At 41.2% G+C, this 22,303-nt stretch overlaps 1 protein-coding gene and 1 long non-coding RNA gene across 3 annotated transcripts in view; one reads left to right on the plus strand and one right to left on the minus strand.

Moving 5' to 3' along the window:
* Positions 1 to 22,303, minus strand: part of zeb1b (zinc finger E-box binding homeobox 1b) — a 59,813-nt gene that overhangs the window by 9,699 nt on the left and 27,811 nt on the right. The window contains exons 1-3 of one of the 2 annotated variants that reach the window (XM_061758112.1): positions 12,145 to 12,492; positions 10,001 to 10,153; positions 3,445 to 3,606 (exon numbers count right to left, since the gene is read on the minus strand). In XM_061758112.1, coding sequence (XP_061614096.1) covers positions 3,445 to 3,544 — 100 coding nt within the window. In that variant the 5' untranslated portion in view covers positions 3,545 to 3,606; positions 10,001 to 10,153; positions 12,145 to 12,492. Of the gene's footprint in view, positions 1 to 3,444; positions 3,607 to 10,000; positions 10,154 to 12,144; positions 12,493 to 22,303 lie in introns of those variants that run through there. The other variant, XM_061758111.1, reaches the window with a different exon arrangement.
* Positions 1,069 to 3,547, plus strand: LOC133470129 (uncharacterized). Its single transcript, XR_009785874.1, has 3 exons — positions 1,069 to 1,965; positions 2,627 to 2,753; positions 3,414 to 3,547. It is a non-coding gene; the product is annotated as an uncharacterized LOC133470129 (long non-coding RNA).

Consider the following 22,303-nt stretch of genomic DNA (forward strand, 5'->3'; position numbering starts at 1 on the left):
CCCACAGGTAAACACCACCCAGGTACCCAAATGGCTCCAAGTTGATTACCGAGCCAACAGCAAAAACAACATGGGGATGCCATTTTGGCTTTTGGTCTCACAAATTGCACCAAACAAAATCTTCTACCGCTGGCAGAGGTGGCCAAAGTACTCACACTCTGTACCTAAGTACAGATATTTTCTTGTTCTGAATCAACTCCTGTACTTTAGTAAAAGTAAGAAAGTACAGATTCTGAAATGTATTTACATACACAAGTAAAAAATGAATTTTAACTGTTATAACTGTTAACTGTTTTGATAGCCATTTTGCTTTGGCACAAGCTTTTAGTCTATCAAAACAAACTGTTAAATTTGATAATAATCATCTGAATCACTACACTTCCTGAATTTTTTTTTTTTTTCCAGATTGGACATTTTCAAAATCCAGAAGCTGGTGGTTTTTAGGCTGGTACGAGACAACACATATCTCACGTATCATTCTTCAACATGAAATAATTCTCTTAAAGGAGTCCGTGAATGGGAAATATTTTAGTTCTCCCAATCACGTTCCTCCATGTAGCTGCTGTCCTTGTCTTTTCTGCCTTGCAAACCCTAAGCTCTAAATTAATCCAAGATCTCAACCGCGGTTGACTTTACCTCTTTCTCTTCATGCATTTTTTTCCCGTTGTCGTCATCCGTGGAGGTTAAAAAAAAGTAACAAGCCTATTTTGACAAAACGTATGCTGACAATGTAAGGAGTAGAAAGTACAGATGTTTTCAAATGGCTAAAAGTAAAAAGTTGGCAGAGGAGTAAACACTCAAGTAAAGCACATGTACCTGAAAATTCTACTTTAGTACAGTAACAAAGTATTCCTACTTGTAATTTCCTCCACTGACTATTTGTAGACTTTTGTTATGCCTCCTAAAATATAAGGACTGTATCTCGCAGTAGCCCAGCTCCCACACAGGTGAAACATTACTTTGTTAACAGGTGATGTATTAAGTTTCCCTGCGGCACAGGTGAGGGCCTTGGGATGGGAACACACACGCACACACCTTATCGCACAGGTAGCCATGAGTCAGAGCTCTCACAGATGTGACAGATTTGTTCAGGTGTTGCAGTTTCTCTGCTAAGCTTTTTCCTCCCTCGCTCACCCTCCCTTTTGTTGTAGCAGGTAAAAGCCAAATGCCTAGGGGCCATAAAAGGCACTTGTGTGCTGCTTTTACAAATAGCAGCGTGGCGTGGGTAATTATGTTGCAAAGTGTTGTTAATGGAGAGGCGCTGGAAGTGAGGTGCAACCAGATAGAGAATTAAGAGTGTGAGATCCACTGCAGCTAGCATTTGGTGTGAATTTTAAGTTTAAATTGGGGTGTATAAACTTTTTCTACCAAGGGCTGCAGACCGAAAAATCAAAAGGATTAAGGGCCACTTTGACATTCTTCACCTTTAAAATATATAACCCGGTAACCAATCCACCAGTGTAGGTAAAGATTGACATATTGTGTGTATATATAGTCAACTTTTCAGGATTTTGGAGTGGCCAGCGGCCATGTATGCTACCAGATTGACCCCTGACCCCTGTACTGAGCAGCAACAGAATCACATCTCCACGTCTGAACCAAAACAAGAACAATCTAACAAGTTAACCTCGACATGAAGCAGAAGGAGGAGCAAACAATCGCTCTTTGCTGTTGTGATGGAATGATCTGTGATTTTGCTGATTTTGTTTAGATTAGATTTAGTTTTTGTTTTGTCATGTCATATTTTCCCTTGTCAACGCCATGGCTTGTCTTACTCGTTAGGTTTTTGTTTCCACCTGTTCTCGTCAGCCCCGTCTCTTGTGTTGACCAATCAGCTGCTTGCAGCCACTCATATCTTGTCCAGGTGCTCCTCGTTGCCTGTCACTTTTCTTGTATTTAGTTCCCTGTTTTCACTCACTCTGTGTTGGTGCATTGTCATCATTTCTCATGTCATGTTTCTTTGTGGTGAGTGTTTGTTTCTTGGAATTTAGATTTTTGGACTTTGTTAATTTAGTGTTTACTTCCATGATCTTTTTTTGTTTTTGAAATTAAATTCCTGTTTGAGACTCCTGCACACCTGCCTCGCTTTCCTACAAACGGGGCCTTTGCACCGACACCACAAAAACCCAATCTCAAAAATGGAGGTGGTCATGAATAGAAATGTTATTTGTATTTCAGTTGTGAAAGATTAAATTTTTTTTTTTTTTTTCAAATCTTGAAACGCTATATTAAATTACCGTTATTGGAAGCAGTAGGAGCCGGCGCTGCAATACATCACCGGCATCGTACCGAATGTGTGATTGGTTGAAAACAAGGAAATGAGAGATAATGTTCACCTCTCCTGCTTTGCCACCAAGTGTACAAAGTCAGTCATACAATGCAAGCCATGCTGAATGTTTGTTTTCGTATACGCCGCAGGAGCCGAATAAACGGGCAGCAGACGGCCCCCGGGCTGTAGTTTGCACATGATTATTCTTTCTGAAAACAGATGAAACAGTTTTGACTTGGTTTTACAGTATTTTGGAACACAATTTTCAACAAAGTTCTGAAAAGCCTTGTTTCTACAAAGAAGTACAGTACATTGATTGTTCGATCACTGAGTCAGTTATGCATGTTCATCCATCAGTCTGGTTTGGTGTTGCTACAAAAGGACAAAAATCAGGCTCCAACGGACAGTTAAGACTGCCAAGAGGTTCATCAGTACTCGCCTACCCACTCTTGAGGACTTGGATGCTGCAAAAACTAAATAAAAGGTAGGCAAAATTCTCTTGGGAGTCGCCCCACCACTTCTTCCAGCTCATTTTCTCTGGTAGGCGCTATTGAACAATGCACACTAAACCCAGCAAACAACCTTTTCCCCTTGCAATCAACTTTGTAAACAGTTGACTCATATTTCATAGAAATACTTTTTCACATCTTTTGTGCCATTATTACTGTGTTCATTTTTGTTGCTTTGTTACGCTGCATCATTTGTTGTTGCTCAGTAGAACTGCCCTAATGGACACTTTATATTGCTTAATGACTCTAGTTTGTACATTTATAACTGTACAGTATCTCTCTTAAAAGTGAGTACACTTCTTAAAACTGTAAATGTACTGTCCCCTCAAGCACAACCATTCCTTGGCAACAAAAGTGAGTATACCCCCTAAGTGAAAATGTCAAAATTGTGCCCAATTGTGCCCCCCCCCCCCCCCCCCCAGACTCATTAGTGGTACGAGGTGTGAACGGGGCGCTGATGTGTTTAATTTGGTGTTTCGCTCTCATACTGATCAGTGAAATTCAATACTGTCTATTTTGTAAATTGTCCCAAAATATTCAACTTTCACATGCCATTTTTGTTTGGAGTATAGTAGCATGTATCGTGGTGCCATACATTAATTGGCAGAAAAATATCACTTCCGTGTTCTGCATAGATCAAACACTTCTACACTGTGAAAAACGTACCATTTTCATCATGAATGCCGCCGTCCGGAGTCCCGTGGCGTTGCAGCTCATCCTCCGGGGCCTCTGGGTAAATGACGGCTGTGTCCCCTTGCTGCAGCATCTCCTCCACCAAAGCGTCTGTGCTCACGTCATCCTCGCCGTCTGACACACAGTCTTCTTTCACTAGGAAGTGACAGAATGCACTCTGGTTAGAGATCCCAAGGGTGGACATGAGGTGCAGTTATGAAACCGTAACCACATAAGAAATGTGATTGCCACGCTCAATGTCATGGTTTTATTAATGGTGAATCTCTCATTCGCACAGAATCTAACGCCATGTTTTTTTTTTGTTTTTTTTTTAAATCCACAAAAGGCTGGAGGAGCTACATTGGCCTTTGTACAAACTGCACAAAGTATGACCATCATGCTCTTTTGAAAAAACTGAATGGCAAACCAGTATCCACAATGTTACCTAAGGTCCTCGCTTAGTCTGCAACACACAATTTGAGAAATAATTTCCTCTGGTATATGAATGTATGTACATCACATGAGAATAGAAGCGCGCACACACACACACACACACACATTGCCCTCTTGAGAGGTCTGTGCTTAGTATTTCTGAAACTGCCTGTTGTTCCCATCACATGAGTAGAATAGCCTAACAACAAGCACTAATCACCACCCTGCAGCTCAGGTTGTGCCTGCATGCAAGCTTCTATTTCCTGTTCTTGCCTTGCTCATGGTTAGTGTGCCATTAACCCCCAGCATTTTGTCTATTACACGGAAGTTCAAACTTTTCTCACTGAGGCCCCATACAGAAAAATACAAGGGCGGGGCCATCGCCCCTTGTGTTTATGAAACATGCTAAAAACTACTTAATATGCTCTGGGTTGTCATGTTAAGCAGTTAAAAAAAAAACAATCTCATCTTGGTGTCATCGGCAACAAAACAGTTGCTAGTATTACAGCAATTAATTTTATAAAAGTAGTAAATACAGTATCTCACAAAACTGAGTACACTACGTTTTTGTAAATATTTGATTCTTTTCATGGGATACACTGAAGAAATGGCACTTTGCTACAATGCAGTCTGTCGTGTAAATATGTAAACAACTCGGCACACAGCTATTATAGATAAACTGCTGGCAACAAATGTGAGTACACCCCTAAGTGAAACTATCCATATTCTACGCAGGGTCACTATTTTGTCTGGCGACCATTTTTCTTCCAGTACTACCCTAACCTTATTGGGCATCAAAAATACTCTCTCTTGAAACATTCAACATTAGGCATTTAATAAAAATAGTGTGGTATCCAGTAATATTCCAAGTGCAAGCCATGCACCATATTTGAACATTTATACCTTAAAAAATGCTTTAAAATAAAGATCCTGTAACCCTTGGATGCGGGCTGGGTTTAATTTTATTATTAAAATATGTGGCGCTCCAATAAAGATCGTGACCAGACTTTGGACACACCTGGTCTATTAAGACAAATGTTTCCCAACCTTTACATTTGAAAACAAATCTCACAAAAGGGGATGAACAGGTTACTTATGTTCCTCCTGCCATCTAGTGGAAGGGTATTTAATTATTTGGTCTGTCACTATATGTCACTGGCATAGACAGTTGAACAATGATGCATAAATAATTTACAGTCCAAATGTGTGAAATTTCCCTAATGTGCTTGGGAATCACTATATTAAGATGTTGCGTGCCTGTCTCGACACCATAGCAAAAGTGTCCTTGTACGAATTCAATTGCAGTGTTTTCTCCGCTTCCTCGATTCTCCCTGACTTCAATATAGTGTTTAGTGGGCTATGTGTGTTGACAGACAAGGCCAGCTGTCTGTTCTCCTTTGAGATGGTAACAGGTGTAGGACCGACACTCGAATATCCGTCATCTTCCAAGCGCTTCCTGCGGTGCGCCATAACAAAGCCGTGAAAACAATATGAGCACAGTAATTTGTTGCTATGGTTATTAGGAGCACTGGACGAGGACTTCTGGCCCCGTAATAAAACCTCAAGCCACAATCCAGAGAAGAGGTTGTCTAATGGCGAACGTAAGCGCGGATATGTAACAGCTGAGAATTGCAGAATTCATTTCCCACAGTGGAGTGTCAGGAACACAAGGTGCTGCTCACCCTACCACACTGCTTTTCTCCCATGACCTTAACAATAGAACATCCCAAGACATTTTTGCACTTCTATTTCGCATGTAATACAGGCTACAATCAATGGTTTATACTTTATATGATAAAAATATGGAGTGATTATAGATGGTTTAAAGAGCTCACTCATTTACTGCAGCTTCCTGCTGCTTAAAAACAATTAATTCCAATTGCTGTTATGACAGGCTAACTTATACGAATAATGACAGTATAGGTAGATACAATATCACATATCCGATTGAGAGTAATCCAGTGTACGTATTCTATCTAGTAGTGATAAGGTATACTATTATCTATTGAAAACAACTGTATTTTACCACAAAAAAAATTACAGCATACACTCAAAATCCCCAATATGGCGAATTATCCACGATATGAATCGGAAAAAAAATCCACAATTCGATATAACGAGGCAACACTTTTTTTTGTGTGACACAATGTTGTCCATAGTATAATAGTTACATTATAAATTGTTTTGACTTGAATGTCCATTAGTTATGAAACCTGGACTAAGTGAAACTTTTTTTTTAATTGGCTGTGGGTAAACATGGGAAACATGAGGGGAAGTGCTGATGTTGCTGTGTGTTGCTTATCCACACACTACAAAACACACTTCTTGGCTCCAAAATGTTGCGCTTGAGTGTGAAGTGCAGTCCCAGCTGGGGGTCTGCGAAAAAGGTGCGACAAGTTCTTATTTTTCCTCCTTGTGTGTGGGTCTCATCTCTTTGTTAAGCGCCGAGTGAGGCCAGAGGGCTGAAGCGGCTCCGTGTTATCAAGGCTGCCTCCCCTGACATGAAACCTCACACGGGCCGTTTATGTGCTGACGCAGACATGTGAATGCACTGCTGCACTAAAGGTGGGGGGAAAAAATCTAAATCTGAGAATGTTGCAAAAATATTTGGTGCCGTTTTGTATGTAGAGGTAAACTGCGGCTAAAAAAAAATAAAACTCTCCTTCTCTATCACATGATGGTATGTGCCGCTTGTGGTTATGCATCCAGACTCATTTGCAGTTCCTCACCATTCCATATACGCTGTGTCACAGCAATAATAAGAATATGCAAGTAACAGCTCTGATCTGCCGTTATCATTTGCAAGATTGCAAAACGTCCATGTCAAAAATAGATGTTCCTGAACAGGAATGCACTCTCTTATCATTAGCTTTGTTCTGTCAAACTATTGTTGTGTGTCTATGCTAGACTGTCTTTTCAGCTCGCATGAAATTATTCCCTTCCTATGCAGAGGGGTGGCTCACTTTTACACCACATCATGACATAATGCACACAGGAATGTAGTTTTTTTTTCCTGAGAGTCCCTACTGCACAAGAGGTAGATTTGAAAACGAGTACATCGATGTCATCTATGCACGTCATGCCAACATGTTACTTAAAGTACTGAAAAGGGAAAAAAAATCTCAAGACGCTATTAAAACTTGTTCCCATTGTTTTGCGAGTGTTGTCAACTCATTGACAAAAAATGCAAAATTAGGTAATGATAATATTTATAATTTTTCAGATTAGATGGAACATTTTTGAATGCCAGTAGCTGTTGGTTTTTAGGCTGTATGTAGCAAGGCATTAGTTATTCGCCACAAATTATTGCTGGAGCTGACATCAAACAACTCTAACTATGGCCATGGCTGGGGAATATCTTGCTTCTGAATCAGTTGCGTCATCATCGATAGTTTTCCTTGGTTAATACTCCTCTTTGGTGCTGCTGTCCCTTTCTTTTCTTTTTTTCTCCACCCCCTCCCCGCCCCTCCTCCTGCTTCATGAGTGTCCAAGATCTCTAACAAGATTACAACCGCGGTTGACTTTAGTCTTTTTTTTTTTTTACATTGTTTAGTGGGGTAAAATAACAAGCCTTTTTGATGAAGTAGGGAGTGGGAAGTACACATCAGTTTTCAAATAAACTGATGTGTACCATAAACAGAAAAATAAATACTTGAGTAAAGTATTCAATCTGAAAAATTGACCAGTACAGTAACAAAGTATTTGTATTTAATTACTTTCCACTACGGTGCGCTAATGCAAACAAATCAAACTCATACACATACAACCTGCTCATCTTTTGAAGGCCTTTGCCTTTGTCTTCGCACACTCAAAGTGGCTAAGTGCTTCATGATATTAAAGCACACCGACTCCACCCTGTTCATTCTGAGATGTAATCATGCTCTACAAATCATCAAAAATAAAGGAGAGCGTCCAATACACTCTCTCTACCTTTTCCTCCCCTGAATTTCTCAGCCTGATCTTGGACTAGGTTCGAGTACATCCACACTGGGCTGCCCCACCAAAGCATAATCACTTAGGAGGGAATGAGTAATGACAGCGAGCAAGGCGCCCATGATACCATATAATCAAGAGGAATGAATCAGAATATGAGAAACGGCAAGGGAGAAGAAGGGTGTAAAAAGAGGAGGAGGGGAAGAGAGGTTAAAAAAAACAACTGGAGCACGACGGTCTCGCGAGAAGAGGTGTCGCGGCTTTAATTTGAAGCAAACCGGGCTACGCTGAGAAGATTAGTGGGTGGTGCTCACGTTTCAAGGCAGGAATCTGTTCTTAGGAGTGAAACCATCAGCATGATTAGGCAAAAAAAAAAAAGTTAAAGGATTGGCGCTTTCCCCGAGTTTCATCAGTCGAAGCAAAAGACGTTTCTGTTAAAGTTGAGGCAACAAAGAGCGAAAACGTATGTGTGCAAATGTGTGTGAGCACACACGAGGGAGGCAAAATGAACATTTGCACAAGCCGAACTGTGGCGCAGAGCCAGCCTGCTGAGCTGTGTCACTGTAACTCATGCTTTTCAAAATGTTTAATGTTCGCAGTTCCAGGCCAAAACCAATGACATTGTTACTCCTCCAACTTTTACGCAAGGAGATACAGCTGGAGAGCTGCTGAGAGGAATGAAGAAGAAGAAGAAGAAGAAGAATCATCTTTTATTGTCATGAACATGCATGCATGCACACGAAATTTGTTCTCTGCATTTAACCCATCACAGTGAACACATGTTAGTGGAACACACTGGAGCAGGGGGCAGCTGAAGCGCCCGGGGAGCATTTTGGGGTATCAGTGTCTTGCTCAAGGACACCACAGCCATGAGTCCGGGGGATGTTGGCGGATGGTCCAGTCGGGGTTTTTGAACCAAGGTCCCCCATGGTGGCAGGCGATGATCTTAACCATTGGGCCACGGCCATCACAGTTTTGGGATTAGCCCGTAACACTGTCCACAGCTCTGGAATTGACTTTATATAGGAATGCGTGCGTTTACCGCTAAACAAAACCAAATGGTAATTGGTTTGAGTTTTCAACCGAAGACTACAGCAAAACACAACTTAACCTAAGCACGCCAAGTGACCCAGTCGATTGTGACGGAACTGGGCAATCGCGAGCAAATTAGTCGGCCACCTACACCCGCACACCTGGAGATTAACCCTCGCGCACATACGGTACCAACTCGCTGCAATGGGAAAAGTGCAATCCCTGGTTTTTCCTATTGGCAAACAAAGTTTTGAGGCCCACATTCTACAGGGTGATTGAAAAGTAACTCCATATTTTAGTCATATCATCATCAATCATTATTTTCCTTTGGGGTTGGTTGAAGAGAATTAAAAGATTTTTTTGTTGGAAATCCAACCAACTCAACAAAATGATACAAGTATCATATAAAATCTACTTCATCGATATTTTTGCCGATGAGTATGGTGTTGTATTCCCTTCTCCAAGCTTGAAACACCAACATCATTGTTTTTAGAGGGGGGTGACACATGTCCTTCCTCTGGGTCTGGCTGCTTCTGACGTCATGTCAAGTAAGTCGAGGTAAAAAAAAAGTTCATAGCGGCACTACAATGCCCACCAGTGTCATAAACCTCTCCAGTGGTTCTTTGCTCGCGAGGCTTTTTTGTGTAGTTGAAGGTCTCTCCTCTGTTGGCATTGTCTTTGTTTAATATTGCGCTTCCTGTCTAACCAACTGCCTGTAGTACCTGTTTCCTTGCACTGTTGCACAAAGACACCAGTAAATGAAGAAATGCTCTCATATGGAGAAAAATATTTATTTTCCAATTCTCTTAAAGACCCTGAAAATTGATTTGTTTCTAAATACATAATGTTTGAAGATATGTAGTTCAAGAAGGGTGTGTAGGCTATATCCACTATAAATGTTTAATAACAAAACAGTTCTTTAAGATTGCATGCTGTTGTATTCAACTTAAGTGAAATACAACTAAACTGTACTTGGGCAGTGATTTCTTTCTGTCCCACAAGCGGGAGCTTTGAGAATCACTATAAGAATGGTGAAATGAGATGCAGCATCAAAATGTTTTCGTCAGCGGAGTGAAGTAGAACATGTTACACACTGAGGATGGTGGGTAGGATCGTGTGATAATGCGGCCCACAAGCATGCAGCTGGTCTCACCTCCATCCCAATGCTCCCTGGGGTGCTCGTCGTCTGGTAGGGTGCTGTCGCAGTCCGCCCCGTCAGCCAGGCTGGCTTCCTCCTCCACGATGTGCAACTTGTCCTCATCATCTGAGTCTGTGCCAGCTTCCACCACATTATTGTAGTTGGTCACTAAACGGGTGGAAGAAGACAAGAAGTCTGACTAGATTGCAGGATTTCTCTATTATAATTGTTTTTTTTAAAGAGATAAACAGGTGAAACATAATCAGCATTTTTGTCGATTTTAAATGTAGTGGTCCTTGGTTCAGTGCTCCTGTACCCTATGAGCAGTTTGAAAGGCCAAAAGTGACAATATTAAATGTCCAAACTACTCAAACAAATGGCTCACGGAGGGACAGAGGAGGAGGTATTCAACTGAAAATACCAATTTCCGAGGCAATGGCTGACTTTTAACGTGTGAATAGTGTTATTAATGCACAATAGCGTCACCATTTCTCAATAACTATCAAAGAACAATTTGTCAAAAGTGAGTCGATGTGAAATATTCAACTGTTTCCCCACAGGAAAATGTATGCTAATGTAAATAAAAACTTTAATGGGGCCATTGCATCTAATATAGCGCACATTACACATCTAACCAGGCTGCTGGATTTACTAAACGTCCATTTGGACTGCTCTGATGTCATCATCCCCTATGCTACTCATAGCCCCTAGGGAGCACATTTACATGGATTGACGCATTTGCCGGCATTCTTCAACATTTCTCAAAAATCATATTTCTGATGGAATTACAATTCCTATTATTATAGATTAAACTATTAGTAGTCCAACTTCTTTAGTCAATTGTTTTTATTTTACCATTAACAATGGATGACTATTTTTGCATTGTTTTGTTGGTGTTTTGTTGTACTATGATGGTGACATATTAATAATGATGTTTCCATTTTTCTAATCGGGAAATTCTTGACCTAACTTCCATGATGAAACTCATAACTCAATTTACTTGTGTATACAATCAGTAAAATGAAATGCCGTTAATGTTTCTGCCCCCAAAAATCTGAAAACATTTTTGTTTCTTGCTTTTCAAGGAAGAAATAGCACTGTATTGTAAAATGTAAATATAAAAACATGATGAAATGGAATGTAAAGAAATAAACTGGTTTTATTAAGTTCAATTACGCTGAAAGTCAGAACACAGACTATGACATTAGTGTGTTGATGTGCCTTTAAGGGGCGTGGCCTAGTGATTGACATCAGGAGCTCTGACTTTCAGCTCAGGCTGGCCTTACAATGCGATTAATTCAGTGCATCTGCTCCTTGTGAGTGCTTTCATTTTGTAATTGTGTTTTTTTCCGTTCGGTAAATGGCTAACAGTCCATCAGCTACCTCTCCTTTTTTTCCCCCTACTTTACTCGAGCACTGTGATGTATCTGAAGCTTGTAACTTACATTTTGGCTACCTATACAAAGCAAACAAATCGAACAAGTGACTGCTATATTAAGGTGAGACAGTCAAAAGTTAAGATAACACTGTGCAGTACTTTCAAAATCCCAATAAATGTGAGCTTGACGAGCATCTCAGAACTAATTGAAATGTACAGAATTTGGAGCTATAAAGTAAAATATTCTAAACTCTTGAAGAAGTAAACTGTAATTGAGTACAGAGCTTTGGAACAACAGGCTGCATGATGGCTTCACACTCACACAACAAGTGTGTAGTGTGTTTGCGTTTGTGCGTGAGTGTGACTTCATTAGTTTGCAGTCTGAAGTGCTGTGCGTGTGTTGTGTGGGAGTTGACGTGACCTTGTTGGTGGCGTTATGAGCTGAATGAAACAGACACGGACACCCCCCCCCCCCACAGAAAAGGGGGTTTTAGCTGGAGTGTATTCACCTGACTGGCAAGCATGTGTTCCTGTCTACTTTTTATTTTGTCCGTCACCTTTGTAACTTCCATCCACTCCTCCGCCCATCTCACATCCCTGTGTTCCTCTAAGCGGCCTACTCAACAGGTCGAACCAATTCTCTAGTGAGTGTGGCTCAGTCAGCGCTACACTCAAAAGTATCTGGCCAAGCTACTTTATCACTCTCTGACACACACACACACACACACACACACACACACACACACACACCATCTGGATTCACTTGGCGAGTATGCACCACCTGAACATTTGGTTTCCTGCACTCGCCCACTTCTTCTCTGGAGAGCCTTCCAATGTCAGTAGGAGGTTTATCTGGGAATACCACCGTCCTCTGTCAATGAGGTTTCAGGGAGGTTTCTTTGCATCATGTAGGTCATCGCAAGTGGTGGGGGTGCAAAAGTGAATCACGCAGGGTGCAGTGAGGGGGAGGCAAGGAGGTTGAAGGTGTCTAGCGGGTGTTGAGATGAAAGGTGTGTGAGGAGGAGGAGCGTGAAGAAGCGGTGGTATTTTCATAGTCATCACGCTGTGCTGCAGTCGCAAGAAGGGAGTGAGGTTCATCAGGAGAGCTTTGTCATCCCTCAATCTCTTTTCTACTTTACACTATTATCTGCTTTGTGTTACCATGACGCAATCCCAAGAACCTTTACTCATTCAGCCAGTCAGCTGGGGGGGGGGGGGGGGGTCCAGCTTTGGCTCCTCTGTGTTTTTTCCAAAGAAAGCCAAAAGATCCAACAGAATCCATTTACAACTAACTAGCGGGGGGACTTTCCAACACACTCAGCGGAGCGCTGACTGAACAATCTTACTTTGGATTACTTCAACGATAAACACCACCTACATACTGTATGCCTGGATCTTTTCATTAAGACTATATACTATGTGGTTCAAGTGCTAATTTTTTTTTTCCTGATGTGGCCGAGAAACTCTCCACTAAAGGTCACAAGCCAGTGTATTTCTCGTGCCAGTACCAAGCTGTACTGTAAATGTTAAGTGTTGCGTCACGAAAGGGACCCAGCATAAAACATTGTCCATTGGATAGTGACCCCGACCCCTGCCGCGAATGGCAAAAATCTAATTGACGCCCCTCATCCGCCGTTTGTTCTGCCCAACTGCATTTCCAATAAATATACATTTACATAAAAAAAGAGGGAGTACAGTGTCCCCTGGTTAGCAATGTAGACAAAACCTCCTTGCAGCAGGTAGTAAATACAAATTCATGGTTTTAAATTTATGGATTCATATCAATGCCTTCTTCCCTCTCTGCCTAAATGTGACTGATGCAATATTAAGCTGCCTAAAAGGCGGATGGCATTTCTATGCTGGAACAGAAAATACCAGTACTTTATTTCTAACGGCTGTTTAAGAGCACAACACTCAGGAACACGAACGATTACAAAGCAACACTCTCCCCTCCAGCAGTGTCAAGAGAAAATGATCAACTGTGAGGCTGTGGAGAGCAAATCAATACGTAGATGGGAGGTGGCAAAAGCAGCAGGATTACACAAAGTGGAATGAAGAAACACGCAAGTGGGTTAGGGGAAGAGTAAAGGATCGGTGGATAGTGTTAGGTGTCTCCGCGTGGTGGAGGGTGTAATCTTCCTGTACCAAATGGTTGTCGGTCTCACAACAAGTGTGTTCCGACAGCCAATGTAACACCTAGCACCAACAAAGGCTGTAGACCCTTCTGGCCGACCGGCTGAGCGTTTGGACAGCTGCCTTCATTAGCGCTAGCATGCTAACATACAACAGGAGGACCACTCCTACGCATGCAAGAGAGAACTCACTGGTAGGTGGAAGAGGTGATGCATAGACTGCTTCAACTTAGGTTGTGTTGGAAGTAGTCTTATAAAATTCTGGGAATTTTCAAAGTTGGAAAGGTTCCATAGGAATCTGGTCTATGAGCAACCTTACGCATTTGGCAAAACAGATGTTTGCACAGGATGTCTATTTACGACAAAACTAAATGTTTACATTTATGCTTGAATGTGATACTAGTGGCAGAACGGTGGATGACTGGTTAGCACATTTGCCTCACAGTTCTGAGGACCGGGGTTCAAATCCCCGGGCCTACCTGTGTGGAGTTTGCATGTTCTACCGTGCCTGCGTGGGTTTTCTTCTCCAGGCACTCCGGTGTCCTCCCACATCCCCAAAACATTTATGGTAGGTTGATTGTAGAATCTAAAAAGGTGTAAATGTGTGCACGAATGGTTGTTTGTTTATATGTGCCCTGCGATTTGCTGGCGACCAGTTCAGGGTGTACCCCGCCTCTTGCCCGAAGATAGCTGGGATAGGCTTCAGCACGCCCCCGACCTTTGTGAGGATAAAGCGGTACAGAAACTGGATGGATGGATGTGATACTATTCCATTAAATAACTCTCAACTCCCATTAATTTCCATGAATTCCCATACAGTAATTCCCACAGAAAGTTTACCAATGTGGAATATTTCTAAAATTCCCCAGCTTAACTTCCCATGAAAATGTTCCGAACCTTTACAACCCTCGCTAAAACACCAGCGAAAATAATAGTCTGAAAGTGTAGTCCGTGACCTGTGGCCGTAGATCACACATTACTCCTTCACTGAAGCATTGATTGATTATACTAATGTGCCACAATCAATGCAAGCTAAATAACTTCAACCAAACATGACTTGACTACGGATATCCCAATTGCAGGATCAGGCATCCTAGTTTCAAATGCATCCATTTGTTTTTCTGACATATTATGCTTAAGGATTCCGCAGATTAGTAGTGTAGCTTGTAATGTTGTCTTTATCAGGTAAATGAACTGAACTGATGCCAAGTTCGATTGTTCCCACAACCATGAGATCACCATGATTGACACTTTTCAGACAGGACTTTTATTAATGGCAAGCAGACAAAAGCACACTTTTGTTTGTATGACAATATGGCAATGTAGTTTAAATGCTGAAAACTGAAGTCTATAAAAACAGAGAACATGACTGTGGATGTTTGTTTTTTAACATTTTTCCAGAAACAAACTTTTTCTGAAGTGTGGTATTATGCCATCCATGCATCAATTTTCAATACAGCTTATCCTTATTAGGGTCGCTGGTGAGCTGGAGCATATTCCTGATGTTGGGCAAGAGACAGGGATTGTTTGCCAGCCAATTTCAGTGCACATACTGTATAGACAAATAAGTATTCAGGCCCACATTCACACCTAAGGATTATTTTTGTCTTCAAGGAACTTAACTTGCATTATTTTGGAATGTGGGAGAAAGCCTGAGTACTAGGGTGAGAACATGCAAACTCCACACACAAAGGCTGGATGGAGCCTGGACTCAAATCCCAAACCTCAGAGATGTGAGGCGGATAGGTTAAGACACATGCCGATATGATATATACGTACAATTAAGTGCATTCAGAAGATGTTTCAAATCAGAAAACGCAAATCATATACATTGATGTGATTAAGGACAGGTCTGATTGATGAATAGTAATAGTGACTAGAGGCAAAAGAACCCAAAACTCAGGGAAAACGTATAGTCTTCAAACATCAACATCTGAAATGGTATGTCTTGTGTGCAGCACCGTGACACATTTCAGCTCCTAGGAACACCAAATGATGGGTTTTCTTTGCTGCTAATTCTAAATGGCATGTATTTTCATCATCATGAGAATCAACTATTGGTCTGTCCTTCAAGTTCCTGTGTTCTTTAAGTACTGGATCCCTCTGAGGCGGGCAACTTGTCAAACTCTAGGGGCTCACTCGGGGCCAGCAGGCAGGTCGCGGTGCAACTACCACAGACATTCCTTAAGAGTACAGATCTTGACGTCACAGAGTCTGCCCTTGGAGCTCGGCAATGCTATTTTCTCAGGGAAGCTAACCACGACAAAAAAAAACAAAAAAACGGCACAAACCAAAGTAAAACAAAGCAGTGCCATTCAAAACCTCAAGTATTCCGTCTCAAGGTGAGGCGCCGAGGTAAATGCCACTGATTTTGTTAAAATAACAGCCTTCCTTCAACAGAGTCAGGAAGGTCAACTCAAGAGTCGATAACAAAGTCAAAGAATTGGGAGACTTTTGATGCTTTGCCTTTTCTGAGAGCACCTCCAATTTGCTGGCTCATTTGATTCTGACAATATGTATTTCAAGTAGCAGCGACATATGTAGCTGTGAAAAAATAACAGCAGCCCTTCACAACCCCACACATAACTTCCTTCTGACTGAAACCATGCCAATTACCCTTTGCGCTTGTAAAGTCTCATCAGACAAGGCAAATGGCAATCTTATGAGATTTACAATGCATTACTTTCTTTTCTATGAGGGAATATTAGTGCCACACTGAAAAGAAATGTCATAATGTTATGAACATTAAGTGCTTGTTTGGTTTTTTTTACCTGAAAAGGTTAAGTATTACAAGACTAATGCCTTAAATGAATATTCTATGCATGAAATCAAATCATGAATCTTGTGTAAACCTCAAATTTGGAAAAAATTAAGTAACGGTACCCTGTGCATAAACCTCGATATTGCAGTTTATTCTCGCCGTATGGCTTTTTTTATTTTTATTTTTTTAAGACTTTATTCTTGTAACATTGCAAGTTAACCTATTGTACATTTAAGTTTAATTGATTAACTGAGGCACTAGTACAGATCTGAATTAACACAAGTGAATGAAGAAAGACCCTTTTCTGAATGTCTGTGTAGAAATTTAGAATACAAACATGTTACAGTTGGAAGATATACTCTGTCTCCCATTGGTGTGTTTTGGCATCTTATTTAAATGGCTTGGCTACTTTGCCTAAGACTGTTCAACAACCTATTAAGCTGTGCTCTTGGTTTAATGAGTTAAGACAAGTGCTCTTGTCTTTATAATGACACAGATCAAGGTTTTAGCACAGTAGTTAATTGGCCTCCGTGGGTCGTTCATCTGTTGTCTGAAGAGTACTTTCCATGACAAGACTAATGTTAATGGAAGCTATTGTTCTCTTAATCTGCGTGATGATGACACTGGGAAGTCTGCGTTTGTTAGGAAAAGCCATACCCTTTGCCGTTCCCTTTGTTTACGTTGCATATTGGGATGCCTTTTTTTATTTTAATAGGTTTCCTTGGCGGCACGGTGGCCGACTGGTTAGAGCGTCAGCCTCACAGTTCTGAGGTGCGGGGTTCAATCCCCGTCCCCGCCTGTGTGGAGTTTGCATGTTCTCCCCGTGCCTGCGTGGGTTTTCTCCGGGCACTCCGGTTTCCTCCCACATCCCAAAAACATGCATTAATTGGAGACTCTAAATTGCCCGTAGGCATGACTGTGAGTGCGAATGGTTGTTAGTTTCTATGTGCCCTGCGATTGGCTGGCAACCAGTTCAGGGTGTACCCCGCCTCCTGCCCGATGACAGCTGGGATAGGCTCCAGCACGCCCGCGACCCTAGTGAGGAGAAGCGGCTCAGAAAATGGATGGATGGATGGGAGGTTTCCTTGCTATTCTCTATGTACTTTGCTTATGTCCCCAAAGTAATTGGTATTAATAGTGTAGTTAAATGACTCCTATGTAGATGTTATTGTTATATCAAGATAATGAGCACAGTGACAAACAAAAACAAATTCTGTTGCACTGTGCCTCCTTCAATAGGTTTCACTTACAGATACTCTAAAGACCTGCTTGGCCTCGAAGGTAGCAATATGACGACCATATTTATGTTGGAAATGAGACCGCACCATCCATGGTAATAATAATAATGGCAACACTTAAGTGACACTTACCGTTTGTTCTTGTAGAACGTTTAAAAAACAGAGGTCATTACAAGTGGCCAAAGCAAACACCTAAACCCTATGCTACCTCCTACTTATAACTCAGCCACTCTTGGTGGAGAGGCCTGCTGCTGTTATCGGTGGTGTCAGAATGTGCAACCACTAAGCTAACCTGGCTATTCACGGTAAAGGCATGTGATTTAAAAAAAAAAAAAAAAAAGTTGCTTACAAGGTGGTTGGGATGTAGAAAAGATGAGGACTCTTAAATTCATAAAACCTGATACCAAAATATGAACAGTAAAGTTGGAAAGTATAATGATGTAAAACTGCTGTTAGTGTTTTAAATCACCTTTTATATTTCCAGGCAGAAAATCAACCACAAGCTCATCTGAGTTTGAGCTTGTCTCCATCAAACCTCATTTGAGTGCCCTGGGGAAAATTAAATGTCCCTGTCAACTCTGCTGTCAAACTCCATTCAGGCTGCAGCTGTAGTCTAATGTACTATGAAAGCTTCAGAGTAGTATAGTGGTGCCCTTCTCCTTTTTGAATTTTGTCTCAGGTTGACATTTTGAGTGGACGCCCTGTAAAGATATTATTAGAGTCATTGCCTAAAGGTATCCAGACTGTTTAAATAGCCACTTGCATCCATTACATAACATACTTTATTTTATTCTCAGCACAAATGACAGCTATATGATTTGGTTGGCAGATACTGAGCATGTGAAGATCATTTAGTCAAGCGTGGGAGCAGATGCTCAATCCAAAAACAAATGGCACCCATCACCAAAATTATTCAGAAAATAGACTAAAGAAATAACACAGTAGGATATATTTAACTTTATTTTATATTTTTGTTTCAGATTGTCATTCACACACACTTACACCTAAGGACAATTTAGTCTTCAGTTAATCTTGGGCCTGGAGCACACCGCGCAATGCGGTTGAACCCGATTGGACCAGATCATCACAAAAATGATGACAGTTGCCGACTCACCCCTGCATATTGAGCGTCTAGATATATGTATGTCCTGAACAGTGAGCCTGTATAGGTGTTTGATGCTGTACAAACCCTTTATCACATTTACCGTAATTTCTCATGTATAATGCGCATCCTGCCCAAAATGTCAACAGTGCGCATTATACATAGGTATAGGGGGTAATGGGAAAAAAAAAAAACTTTCACATTTCATAAATGTATACCGCCACCTAGAGTTTATGAAAAAGCTGTACACTTTCATTCCAATGTACCACCGCCACCTAGAGGTTATGAAAAAGGTGTAGCCTACACTTTCATTCCAATATGATAGGGGTACGTATGACTGCATAAGATGTACTGTTGTGCTCATAAGTTTACATACCCTGGCAGAATTTGTGAAATTGTTTTTTTTTTTTTTTAAATACGACTGATGACTGATGACTGAACAAAAACCATCATTAATTTCTTTATGGTTTTGTTGATGATAATGCTTTTCTGAAATGCTTGAGTTTAATTTGAATCCCATTAGAATCCCATTAAAATAAAATTAAATGTTTCGCCTGGCCCTTCATGTTTTCTTTAAAGAATTGTACCCATCTTACAAATTCTGCCTGGGTAATCAAACATGAGCACAACTGTGTGTTTTCTCATTTACTAAATAAAAGTAGGGCTGTGAATTTCAAAATAAGAGCAAGTAAATATCAAATTGTGTTCAAATAAAGTGTGTCAGAATAATTATTTGAAAAAACTAACAAAATACAGATAATACTTCATGTTTTGATCACATGGGTAGAAGCAAAATCATGCATTGTAAAAATGCATTATACATAAGTAGAAGGGTTTTCCAGAATTTTGAGTTCAACTTTGGGGGTGCGTATTATACATGGGTGCGCATTATATATGAGAAATTACGGTAATAAACCATAAAAAGATAGACTAATAGTTAAGGAATTAGCGGGTTGCTCGAGAGGACGTCGGCGAGAATAAAAGCAAGTGTGTGGATATTTGATGGGTCTCGCTTGCACCCTTTCATTTGAATGTACCCAGTGTGCTACAGTACTGCGTGTGTACATTTTGGCCAGAAGCTTCGCTATTTCATCCATAGACGCATTAGAAATATAGTTACATATTGTTGTAAAACACTATTGATATACTGTTTTTATATGGCTTGGGGGTGGCGAGGCGGCTGTTCTGTCTCTCGCTTGCTTAAAACACATAAATGCATTTTTAGCATAAGTAGAGGTTTATGTGCGTTTTTGATTGGCTAGTTGCTACATCATGCAACTGTGATTTAAAATTGAATGGGCCACTAAGGGGCTACTCAGTTGCCAAACCCAGCACACTGCGCGACAGTCCAGTCGGGTTCGGCCGAGTCGTGACAGCCTTAACATGCATGATTTTGGAATGTGGGATTGAATGAATAAATGAATAACAGGCAACAAATAATCATAAAAATATTCTGCATTTGTCAAAACGCTGCTCTGAATAAATATAATATAGCCATCCATCTTCTACACCGCTTATCCTCACTCGGGTCATGGGTCTGCTGGAGCCTAACCCATCTGACATCCTGGACTAGTCATCACACAATCGTTGGGCTAAAAATAAATCATCCAATATATTTTGTAAAATACAGCTATTTACAAGGGAAATGAAGGGTGCAGGATCGAGATTGACATCCTTGGTGCCATCTCTTGGAAGATTTTTATGGCCTCACTTATGTCTTGCTGAATGGCAAGCAGGAGATGGACTCAGTCTTTCTTCCCCATGAGCCTGAGCCTGTTCTTTACAATGTTCAGTTTTTAAAATATTTCCACTGAAGCTGTTGTCACTGGCAGTGTTGCATAGATTCTTGCCATCTTCGCAAATGTTGGAAAGATAAGCTGGCCAGTGTTTTCCTTCACTGTGGCGAGAATTTCTTGCAGGCTTTTCAAGGGAAAGTTGGAATGGAACACCTTTAGATCGGTCTTCAGCTGGTCCTCATTTTCTTGATAGAAATCACACAGAACATGTGGACGGCTTCCTCTGCTTCTGGTTTTTGGGGTGCTTGTCCAGTTGGCACACACTGTTAAGAGCGTGGAAGGGCTGTATGATTTTGCCAGATGGACTTTCAGTGATGTGATGGGTAACAGACATTCATCCTGCACTGTCAAGCTTCAATATACTGTATGTGATAATTCTATCCTTTGTCATCAGCACAGGAAGATGGTCTCTCCCGTATTGTCAGACAAGAATATTTCTTGACTTGGGTAGTATGGCTGACTTGTGCAGGTTGTGTGGGATCAATTCCTGACTCAATGCCCCAATTATGATAATGTTGTTCCAATAGCTTTCTCTCCTAATGTCCATCCATCCATTTTCTGAGCCGCTTCTCCTCACTAGGGTCGCGGGCGTGCTGGAGCCTATCCCAGCTGTCATCGGGCAGGAGGCGGGGTACACCCTGAACTGGTTGCCAGCCAATCGCAGGGCACATAGAAACAAACAACCGTTCACACTCACAGTCATGCCTACGGGCAATTTAGAGTCTCCAATTATTGCATGTTTTTGGGATGTGGGAGGAAACCGGAGTGCCCGGAGAAAACCCACGCAGGCACGGGGAGAACATGCAAACTCCACACAGGCGGGGACAGGGATTGAACCCCGCACCTCAGAACTGTGAGGCTGACGCTCTAACCAGTCGGCCACCGTGCCGCCTCTCCTAATGTGTCAAAGGCAAAACACAAACATACTGAAAATTCACCTGGTTTAGCGTCATAAAATGTTTTCTTTCATTTGACTTTTAGAATCAAGTCAGTGCTTTGCATTTACCCATTGTAATTTTCATTTCCACAGTGTTAGATCGGGCCTTACAGCTGGGCTGGGGTGTGATGAGGTGTGTGTTTAAATATACGCAATGAGCAATAACAGCGTTATCCAACCTGCTTGTGTGGTGCAGGTCTATATTAGGTTAGTGTAGCACAGGGCTGTTGCATTTTAGGAGCAGGTGACTGGACATTCCTTCCTGTATTAGGCCTGACAGTTTACTGTGGGGGAGTGCAAAGCAAGGAGAATTACACGGGTCTAAGGGGGAGGGAGGTAACAGTGCCAAATAACTCTCCAACTGGAAAATCTCATTAAATCTTGCTTACCTGTAAGTAAACCACATTCGACATGGCTATCAATAAACTCAAACTAGAGACTAAATGTCGCCATCAGCAATGTCAACTCTGGCCTCGCGTAGACTGTGGTTTTTTAACGTAGATTAGCATTCTAACTTGAAAGATGAATGCACCCGAGATTGTACAATTTAGAATTAGACAAAACATTTCAAGGAAAAATAAAGCTCTTAAACCACAAAAATCTTCAGAAGTTTGAATATACCATGTAAGGTCTCAGTTAATCAAGCACTACATTGCATATATATATATTTTGCAACACATACTTCATCACAGTTAAATTAGTGTATTGTGTATAAGTGCTAATAATTATAAATTATTTTTACTCTTGTACAACACCAGATCATTTTAAAATGTAAAATTCCTTGACAGTTAAGGTTTTATGATGGTGTAAATTAGAACCTGGAATCGATTACTTCTATTGCCTTCACTCCCTGTAAGAATTAATTTAAAATCAGAGGCCAGCGTCCCAAAACGGATTGGGTTCCACCTTAGAAGCGTCCCAAAAAAATGTCAGTTCAGAAGTGAAAGATGTGCTCACCCTAACAAAAAGGAGGG

The sequence above is a fragment of the Phyllopteryx taeniolatus genome, chromosome 20, assembly GCF_024500385.1.
Source record: "Phyllopteryx taeniolatus isolate TA_2022b chromosome 20, UOR_Ptae_1.2, whole genome shotgun sequence".
NCBI classification, from domain to species: domain Eukaryota; kingdom Metazoa; phylum Chordata; class Actinopteri; order Syngnathiformes; family Syngnathidae; genus Phyllopteryx; species Phyllopteryx taeniolatus.